At 38.6% G+C, this 11,166-nt stretch overlaps 1 protein-coding gene across 1 annotated transcript; it reads right to left on the bottom strand.

Moving 5' to 3' along the window:
• Positions 1-7,679: 7,679 nt before the first annotated feature.
• Pabpc4l (poly(A) binding protein cytoplasmic 4 like) lies at positions 7,680-10,715 on the bottom strand. The gene has a single exon (XM_038347704.1). It carries the CDS (start codon positions 10,557-10,559, stop codon positions 9,447-9,449), a length of 1,113 nt encoding a protein of 370 aa, XP_038203632.1. The 5' UTR covers positions 10,560-10,715; the 3' UTR covers positions 7,680-9,446.
• Between the last annotated feature and the right edge of the window lie 451 nt (positions 10,716-11,166).

The raw sequence follows: 11,166 nt of genomic DNA, 5'->3' as shown, positions 1-11,166 counted from the left end.
TCCAGTTAGAGACGCCTTGTGACGATAAATGCACATCATGAACCAGCAGAAAGGAAAATAAGCCAGCAAGGTCAAGATTAGATCATTTCCTCCATTGCTGGTTGTTCCATTGTTGCAGATATTACTGTCTGAGTGAAACAGGTCTTAGAACAATCCATGTTTTACTGGGCTTTGTGTCTTTATGCTGTATATTCAATGCTAGCCAGCAGTTTTCTTTACCTCAGTGATAATGGTTGGTTAAGAAAAGTATGTCACCTAAGCAAAGCCAACAAAAGTTTCCAGTAACAAATAACCTGTATGACTCTCTGGGACATGAGAGATAGCTGAGTGTTTGCAAGTGTCTCACTGTTTTCCTACACTTTCCAACATACACATTGGGCAACTCAGAATTGGTTGCACCTCCCTTTTGCTGGTTGTGTGGAAAGGATATAAAGTTGATTGTATATTGCTCTCTCTCTCTCTCTCTCTATATATATATATATATATATATATATATACATGTATATATATATATAATTTTTATTTTTTTTTTGGTAGTACATAAAATATATTTGACAGTGAGAGTTTAAAATCCATTGTAAAGCTAAACAACTTTTGTTCAGCATGGTTGTTCTAACTGTATAGAAGTTTATTGAGATGCATAAATCTGCTTAATTTAGGTAGGTGTTAATTTTTGAAATTTAGTTAATTAAAAATTATAAAAATTAGAGACTTTCAGTTATTGATTTTCTGTTCATTAATAAATTAATTTATATAATCAAATTGAAATACATGTTTTCCCTTGCAATGTATAACTTACTGTCCATTAAAAAGTTCACCCTTGATAACCCTGTTGATAGGGGTGGCAGGTGATTTGGCCTCGTGAAAAGCATGGGAGACCTGGTTCTGCTTTTCATCTGCCAATGGTGGAATGAGGGACAGAGAGATGCCCCACACCCACACCCACTACTAGATACCTTTGGCAGGTGGGAGAGCTGGTTCTGAGATCCTGGTGGCAGAGCTGGTAATGCCCCTCATTGGTTGTGGCACTTGGGAACGTCGACCCTGCATTTCACCTGGATAGACCTACAAGTGAGCAAACTCTGAGGGCATGAGAACCTCAGAGCTGACCTTAGGCTCCCCCTCATTTGCCATGTGGTGGCATGGGTGAGGTAAAGATGCCCTCTCCCCTCCTGACCGCTGCCACCTGTGGCATGTGGGAGAGCTGGCCTCGGGGGCAGGAGAGCAGGAGAGGCTGGCCTTGCACCTCCCCAACTGCAGCGCGAATACCGCTGGCCTTGGTGGTGTTGGGTGCAGGTGAGCTGGCCCCAGGAGCATGAGAGCAAGAGAACTGGCGCTGCTCCTTGCTCCCTGCTACAGTGGATGAGCTAGCGGAGGCAGTGTTGAAGAGCTTACCCTGGTGATGAGGATGAGGGAAAGCTACCACCCAAGCCCAGAAACAAGGCTGAGTTGACCCATCCCACATCCAGCTCATCTGTGAACTGCTGGAGCATATAAAGAGCCCCGATATGCAGATCAAAAGCAGCAGGTTTCTCCATGACACAAGGAAGCAACAGGATATCCAAGAGGCATCCAAGAGAGAGCCCAGTATGAAAGACAGAAGTCACAGGCTTCAAACCAGACCAATGGCTCATTACAAAGAACACTTATAAGAAAAGTTGTCGGGACTTAAGGATATACTGCGTGACTCACTATGTCACACTACAGCTTCCATGATGAGACTGCCTGTTGTCTTATTTTTGCTTTTTTATGTCTTTGACTTTTGATTTTGTCTTTCTTTTAATATTTATTTAGTTTTTTGGGAAGGTAGCAAGAACAGAGAGCTGATATGAAGGGATGGGAGATAAATGAGATCAGCTTGCATGATGTGAAATCCACAAGGAAGCAATAAAAAAGTTAAAAAAAAGAAGATAAAAACCAGTTAAGCCTTGGAGACAGAAAATATTTCACTTTAAAACAGGGAGAGAATTAGAAAAACTAGTTTATTTTCAGGATGTTGAACAATTTAACTAATAGCATTACAACAGCAAACAGGATTAAAAGATAAACGAGAATGGAAGAACCAAGCACCCTTGACCTTAGTAAGAACTACACTTTACTTAAAACAATAGAATGTCACAGGAGAGTTGCAGGGAGGAGGATGCCATTATTAAGTTTGTAAATCTTGATATAATCCTAATCAAAATTAAAAGAGAAATATAAAACTGTTATTTCTGCGAGCACCAATGCAGAATGCTTGCTAGCTGAAATCTTCATAATGCAAGGACAGCTATGTAAGAATCACAAATAAAACACAATAGTGAAGAGAGTAACAAAGTGTAGTAGTTTTCAATTTATAATTCTTCTCATAGTAATTCAATAAAATTGTTACTATAAATGTGTACATAAAGTTTGAAAAACTTGACTTATTTAAAAGATGTTGAGCTATTTACTTGAATAAGGAATGTTGGAAACACTATTACAAACATTTAACTTACTGAAAAGAAATTGTTTGGCTATAACTCAGATATTATCATACATTTGTGTGCCTTTGGCACACATTCACAGTTGAAAACGTGCAAACTGCAATGAACGGTTGGGTGCCAACTGAGAGTCCTCAAGATGTGACAATCACAATAGCAATACCAACTTGAAAAACAAACACAAACGAGACATATCCAATCTTCAGTGAATGGAAAAACCTTCAATAAAGACAACATTTTGGTGACATTGAATTTGGAACTCAACTGACAACACATATCGTTAGTTCATGACTGCACTCTCCAAACAGAGAGTTTTCTTAATGGACAAGAACAGTAAGCACATGTAACAAAGTCGAGGTCACATCTGTTTGAAGCTTCCAATATCTCTCAGGAGTAAAGATTCTCTCTCTGTACCAAAGAATGACACTAAAGATAATTTTTCTTCTCATAGTAGATAGAGTTAATATAATAACCCTAAGCTAAGCTATGACTTGGTAGCAAAACCAAGAAAGAGCAAAAGCATTTATGAATGCTTAGCAAACATGAAACAAAATCAGAACTTAACAACTTCAAGTGAAGTGTATTTGTTACTCTGAACTTAGTGCATATATAGAGAGCTTTGTACATTTTGTATAGGAAGAAGCTTCAAGAATTTTCTTAATGTTTGTCCATAGGAACTGTTCTCTTTAAATTTATTAAGAATTATGCAACAATGATTGATTTACAGAGTGCATTAAACATTCCTTTCTGCTGGCTATTTGATTGTGAGATATTAACAAGTGTGCAAATTTGCTAGACCGAAGATATTCTGAATTAAAAGTCAACAAAGCAACAGCTTAGTAAGAAGAATTTGTATTCAGTCAGTCCTGACTATTTCTAATCTTGATAATTATGTATGTTGGTAATGCAGGTGAGTAAAATGAATCGAACCTTTTCAATTGTTATTTTCAGTATGCTCACAGTTTTATATCTAATAGGTAATGCCACCATAAGACAACATGAATTCCTCTATCAAATAAAAACTAATTTAGCTTTATACTTACTACTGGTATAAATCTGCATAATTTATTTCCCACAAAGATTATATGAAGGAAATCATTAGCTTTAGTGTTGCATACTGTTTATAAAAACAAAAACATCAAAAATCCTTTAATAAAATGACTGAAAGAACTATCTGTAAGTAAGTTTAAAAGATAACAAAATTCCAATTTATATATAAATAATGGAAAACATCCCAGATTACTGTTTGGTCCACTCTATATTCATTTTGATCCCATTTCTTCCTTTTTAAACCACATTGCACAGAAAATGTGGAAATTGATACTCTTTTTTTTTCTTTTCATTTTATTACTTAAAAAATTACCAATCCAAATTTCCACTCCCTCCTCTCCTCCCACTCCCTCCACATACCCTCCCACCACACCCCCCTCCAGGCCTAAGAGAGGGCAAGGCACCCTGAGCTGTGTGTGGAAAGTCCAAGGCCCTCCCTACTATATCTAGGTTGAGCAAGGTATACATCCAAAGAGATTAGGATGTCAAAAAGCCAGTACATGCAATAGAGACCAATCCCAGTGCCACTGTCAGTGACCCCTCAGTCTGCCCCAACTGTAACCACATTCAGATGGAATAGTTTGATCCCATGCTCGTTCAGTCCCAGTCCACCTGGAGTTGGTCAGCTCCCATTAGCTCAGGCAAACTTTCAGTGGGTAAACCTCTCATGGTCTTGACTCCTTGCTCATATTCTCCCTCCTTCAATTCTTCAACTAGACCCTGGGAGCTCAGTTTAGTGCTCTGATGTTCAGTCTCTGCCTCTGTTTCCATCTGTTCTTTTAATGATTTATTTTTATTTTTATTTCATTTTGCATTCTAACCACGGTTCTTCCTCCCATCCCTCCTCCCACCCTCCTTACCTCACCCCCAGTCCACCCACCACCCACTCCTCCCAAAGGGTAAGGACTCCCATAGGAGTCAATAAAGCCTGGCCCATGAAGTTAAGAAAGGGCTATGTCCCTCCTCCCATCATTAAAGCTGAGCCTGGCATCCCACCATAGGGTATGGACTCCAACAAGGTAGCTCATGCAGCAGGGTTAGAACCTGGTCCTACTTCCAGGGGCCCCTCAGATATACCAAACTACACAACTGACTCCCACATGCCGAGGGACTAGTTTGGTCCCTTGGAGGATCCACAGCCACCATTACACTGGTGGATCATTTTGAATCTCTGTACAAATGCTGAGAATTGAGAGGGAAAGGCTCTAGAAAGTAGAACCAGCACATGATTATGGTGGAGTCTGTGTGTCAACAGGGTTGGCCATAACCACCACACACCTGACTGCTGATGAGCCAAGGTACGGAAAGGGAAGAGTCAGGGAAATCCAGCAAAGGGATGTAAAATCCTGACCCCAGAGGACTGAGGATCCTTAACTCTGAGCATTTTTAGAATAGAAACATATTTTTTTTTCAGTTTGAGTTGCTTTTTCTGTTAGTAAAATCAAGATATAATCATAAAAACAAACGTATAATCATTATTATGTTTTGGGAAATCATATTATGAGCCATGTTTCAAAATAAAACAGATAAAAATTAATCCTAAACACCTAACATTTTGTATGACCTTCCTGTTTTTAATTGCTAGAGTTGGGATATGGCTTGCAGGATGTCCTTCAAGCACTTGTTTGCTGAAATTATTCTCCAAAGGCACCAAGAACAATCTCACCTTGGTTATCCAAAGCCATGTCGGTAGGTGGTGGTAAAAGGTAAACATGCTCCCTCAAGTAGCACCTTTGTGGTTGTGAATTTGAAGGGAGTGGAGGGAGGGAGGGAGGGATGGGGGACGCATTTGTGTTCCCTCTCGTCTTGTAATAGTATGACAGCTTTTGACCTCTGTCAGTAAGAAAGTCATCACTAAATGAGGCCTGACAAACTTTGATTTATAAAGTATCATATAGTTTTTGACTTTTTTTTTTTTTTTTTTTTGGTTTTTCAAGACAGGGTTTCTCTGCAGCTTTAGAGCCTGTCCTGGAGCTAGCTCTTGTAGACCAGGCTGGTCTCGAACTCACAGAGATCCGCCTGCCTCTGCCTCCCAAGTGCTGGGATTAAAGGCGTGAGCCACCACCGCCCGGCTAGTTTTTGACATTTTTATTATTATGTTTTGACAATTTTATACATGGAGTACTGTAGTTATGTAATTTTCTGAACTAATGAAACAGTCAACTATTCCCCATGAAAACTTGCTCCAAATTAGAACTGTTTTTGTGTTCCTGAATTCAATTGTGAATAACTTCAGAAACAAATTACATGTCACATAGTTATGAACCTTCAGAAACATGAAACAAATACTCACACTTAGAAATAGAAAATTAAAATGAATATAAATAATTTCAAACATATTCATCATTGACAAGCTAGGTTTTATTTAGCATCTCCTTAGGTTTTGAAAAATATTGAGAACATTTAAATATTTTAACCATTTCTATTTAACAACTTTGAAAAATGGGAGCAAGGTCCATATGTGCTACATCATCTGTAAAATGCAGTCATCAATACAAGAAGAGATTTGGCAATGTGTACAGAGGAAGAGAGAAGAGACTTGCTGACGGCATCTTTTTTTGAGTTAGCTTTTCTCTCTTCTTCAAGGCACTAAGGTACAATATTTTTTTAATTTTTAATATAATTAAAAAATGAAGCTCTGTTGCTTACTAGGATGACACAATGCTATCACAGAAAAAAACACACACACAATTAAAAATGAGTAGAATTTAAATAATGAAGGGAATGCACTGACAAATTTTATGGCAAATACTGGAAATGTACAATTTCTATTAAGGCATTAGGATACTGCATTATTAATCTGGGACAAGAATACATCTGCACACTTGGTAATGTGTTTATCAATTGCTTGTGCACATAGGAAGGAAGTAATGTATGTATTAGGTTTATCAATCATTGTTCAAATATTTGAAAATTTTCACAGATTAAATAACCCAGAAGTTCCATCATGTCCTGACGCACTTAAATCCTGTCTAGTCCTGGCACCTTTTTAACTCTGCTTCTGATATTAAAAATCATCATCAACATGATGATTCTGCAAGCCAGTACTTCTGAGCCAGCTCCACACACGCTGCTGGATTATATCAGTACTGAGTGTGTCTATAAGACCCACAAACAGTGCTAGATTATATCAGTATTCATTCACACATATGCTATTTTAAGATCTAGAAGCGAGACATAGCTAAAAGGCTTACACGGCCCTTTATGTAAAATATAAACAAGTTTTGTTTATAAAGAAATTATTGATACAATGAGACATATACACTAATAGAAGTCAGCACAGATTGTTTGTGTCTACCAGCCTCCCTGTTTATACTCCATACACATGTATATATACATGTGTATATACAAACATTCTAATCTGTTCAAAATAAGTCACAAAAAAAGTCATTAAATCAGATGCTGGAAAGTTTGTTTAAGATTTGATATTGGACTAGCTTTTAAAACTATAAGCACAGTGAAAACATTAAATGGTAAATTTAAAATTTCACACATGTAAAAGAAATCTATGTAAATACAAATTATCTCAAGAGGAAAAATAGCTCAGGTTCTTGAAATACTAATTGACAAGTATGAAAATATTAATAATAATAAATACAAGACACAAGGTGGAGGTGAAATTTATGCATTAGAAAAGAAGTAATTGAAGTAGTAAAATAAAAGAATATTAAGTATTTTTCAGTACTATACTGAAACTGCTGGATGTTGAAAAAATATTTAGGTCCTTGGACAATATAGAAACATGCATGTACCTATACTTACGATGGAAATGTAATTGTTATGAATTTTCTGTAAAGAATTCGGGAAATGAATTAAAATATTTAAGCTGATTTTAATTCATTAATTAGAGTTTATCTGTTTGTTTAAGATATGGATTGAAATAATCCCTGTAGTGGTTGGAAAGAATGCTTATGAGCAAGATATTTTGGCAGAAGACAAAACCAAGATGAAAAGCAATACAGCACCATATACAGTAATCAAGAATTTGGTAATCAAGCCAGACGGTGGTGGCTCATACCTTTAATCCCGGGAGGCAGAGACAGTTGGAGCTCTGTGATTTTTTGAGGCCAGTCTGGTCTACAAGAGCCAGTTCCAGGACAGGTAGGATTGTTTCACAGAGAAACCCTGTCTTAAAAAACAAAATATAAACAAACAAACCAAAAAAAAAAAAAGAATTCAGTAATCATGGAAATCTCATTGGCAAAATTTAAAACTCAAAATAATATGTAAATAATTTCTTGAGCATGTTAAATTTTATCATTCCATGACATCAAATCAAAAAGTTATTGCAAACAAAATTGTTGATGTTACCTTTTCTAAACCCCCTGTTAGTATGCACATAAAATGTAAGGAACAATATGCAGTGTATTTCAGCAGAATGTTTCTGCAAAAGTTTTGTTACTTTTATTCTCAATTTTTCTCTCATTCATATCAGAAAATGTGCAAACAATATAACATCTATATATATGACTTATAAAAACAAAATGAGATTTTTCTCATTCACAGAGTATTGTCAATGAAGAGTACATACTATTAACATATGCAGTAAAAGGATGTAATAAATGGTAATACGAAGTGATGAAACAATCCAAAAAGAACAAAAATATCAAGACAAAAATGAAAAGCAAAAGACAACAGTACCAACAAAGCCTTGTACACCTTTGGTATGAATGGCTAACATTTTAAAGGTAATTAGTAAATTCCAAATAAAAAACTATTACCTTTCTTTTCAAATGGTCTTGAGGTAGTACATATGAAAAGCCAATATGAAAATACCTTTATAAAAAATATCTGAGAATTAGCTGGTAATGTTGATGGACAGAAGAGAGAAGTCACATGGGACGAGCATCAAAATAAAACACATGTAAAAACCAGACCAAATGACATAACTTCATTTTGCTAGAACACCAACCAGGGCCAAAAGAAGATCCACCAGCTAACACAGGCTTTGCAGTCTAATCAAAGGAGGTGGAATTTGATAAAATAAGGCACTTATTTTCTGAACCCTGGGGTAGATTAATATGACATGAAGAATGTTTTTTAAAACATTGACTTTTCTTTGGGGTTTGTTGCTGGATTGCATAGACATGACTTCTATAACATAAGCCTCTAATGAAAACCCATCACAATGAATTGCATGGGTGTGATGGGATTTAAGAAGTGCTGGTGTCCATCAGCTGCATAGATATAGGTTTTATATATATGAGGAAACATAAAATGAGGAAATATGAAAAGTAAAGCTTTACTATATAAGAACAATTAGACAGGAAAATAAAGACACTCAGATTTCAGTAAAGACACATAAAATGTAGCCCAAAATAAAAATTTTCACTACCACCACCTTAATGTAGACTATTTGAAAACGAAACACACCAATATATGTGTTTGTATGTATGTACGTGTGTATATTAACACTATTATAAACATTAAGTCAAAAGTGCAATTTAGTATTTCACTGATTTCTGATTAGCAATTTCTAAATTTTTGAGTTGTTCAAAAAAGAAAAAGAAAAATGCTTCCATGAAAAACGTTAAAATCCCTCTTGGTAAAAAATAAAATATCATTAAATTTGTTTGGGGCACTTTTTCATAGGAGAAATTAAAGCTTGCAACATTATCAAAAGAAATACAAGTATTTGGTTCAAAACAGTAAAATGTAACCAATTAAACGGTTGTGAATATTAGAAAATAAGGAAACATATTTTTTTTTAATTTGAGGATGCAACCTGTAAAACAAACCAAGCCTCTAACACGCATTTGCATTTTCATACACACACAAGAAATGCTTGTATACAATTCCTTGCACAAGTGCAATGGATTAAGCAGCCACCTCGTTTAGTTTTGAAGCTTACCCTTCTAGCACCCTACAAGTGGAGAGCAGTACTGTTCTCCTAGCTGCTACTCAAATTGGAGAGGTAGGACTTTTTGTTGTGGTTCAGTGCTTCTGACCCAGGGCAATGTTGAGGGGTTTGGAGCCCAGGACGCGGCCATTCATCTCAGCCATTGCTTTAGCAGCTGCCTCTGGAGAGAAGAAGCAGATCAAGCCAAACCCTTTGCTCTGCCCTGCTTCCTGCATCACCTTAACTCGGCAAATGGACCCAAAGGAAGAAAATTCCTTGCGCAGTGTTTCGTCATCGATGCTGTCATCCAGGTTCTTAATGTAGAGCTTCGCCGCTTGGCGTGCACGGATTCTTTCCTTTTTCATCTCTTCAAACTTTTCCTTTAACTCAGCCTGGCGTTCTACCTTCCTCTGAGCTCTGCCTACAAAAATCGTCTGCCCGTTTATATCCTGTCCATTCATTTCTTCAACTGCAGTTTTGGCAGCTTCGTGACTATAAAAACTCACAAAGCCGAAGCCTTTGGACTTCCCGTCGGCATCTTTCATCACCTTGACGCTCAAAGTTGGGCCGTATTTGCCGAACAGTTCCTTAAGCCGATCATCGTCCATATCCTCGCCAAAGTTTTTGATGTACACATTAGTGAATTCGCTGGTTTTGCTTCGGAGTTCAGCCTCCCGATCCTTCCGGCTTTTGAATCTGGCCACAAACACTGAGCAGTCCCTCAGCAGCTTCCCATTCATCTCCTCAATGGCTTTGTCTGCTGCGCTCTGGTCCTGGTAGTGCACGAAGCCATAGCCCCTGGAGCCTTCTTCGTCGCTCATCACCTTGGAGGACAGGATCTTCCCAAACGGTGAGAAGTGTTCATATAAGGTTTTGTTATCAATGGATTTGTCCAGATTCTTAATAAACACATTCCCGATTCCTGATTTCCTCAGGTATGCATCCCGTTGAGACCACATGAGACGTATGGATTTGCCTTGGATCAAATCAAAGTTCATGGTGTCTAGGGCTTTCTGGGCATCATCCAGCTGGAGAAAATTGACATAGGCATAGCCTAGGGAACGACGGGAAACCAGGTCCCTGCAGATGCGGATGGACAACACGGGTCCCACTGTGTTGAACTTCCTGAACAACACATCTTCAGTGACATCTTCGTGGAGGTCACCCACATACAGGGATGCGGCCCGGTACTTGGCTTCCACACTCATGCTTCTGCTATTGTTTTTGTTTTGCTGGCAGGGTTTTTTTTTGTTTTGTTTCTGGCTTTTACTCCAACACTACAAGCCTGTTCCCCGCAGCTACCAAGAATGATCCTTCAAGTACAGTAGCCCAATCACAGCCTAAGGCCTGTTCATTCCTTGTGGCCTCCACTTAGAGGTCCAGCTGCAGGGCCGGTTGCATTTTCCCCAAGTCAAGCAACACTCTTATCAACAACAAAACAAACAAACTTTCCTGGTAGTTGGCAATCTGCCTTCAACTCTCAGGCGCGGACTTTCCTTCCCTTTCAACTCAGGAACAATTTACATGTGGCTGGCCAGGACGGGCCCTCCATCTGCGTCCACCCCAGCAGCTGGTGGCTGGTTTCCGAGCACAGACAGGCCTGGTTCCTCTGAGTTAGACTTCTAGCCAAGCTGGGAGCTAGCAAGGCCGCGGGGGCGTGCAGTCCAGGCCCAGCGCTGGAGGCCCCGTCCCTTGCAGAGAGACCGAACCCAGCCCGCCCACGACAGGGCTATCCGCGCAGCGCGCCCGGGCCCTGCCCCTGGCCACCCACCCCGCACCCCGGTTGCTCGCGGTTCCCGGGAGGAACCTGGCTGA

Source organism: Arvicola amphibius, chromosome 11 (genome assembly GCF_903992535.2).
Source record: "Arvicola amphibius chromosome 11, mArvAmp1.2, whole genome shotgun sequence".
Lineage (NCBI taxonomy): Eukaryota > Metazoa > Chordata > Mammalia > Rodentia > Cricetidae > Arvicola > Arvicola amphibius.
The sequence above is the reverse complement of the archived record's forward strand: the minus strand, read 5'-3'. Positions and strand labels throughout refer to the sequence as shown.

Bases quoted from the DNA above. Each gene is read 5' to 3' on its own strand.
- Pabpc4l (XM_038347704.1), bottom strand. From the start codon at position 10,559: ATGAGTGTGGAAGCCAAGTACCGGGCCGCATCCCTGTATGTGGGTGAC.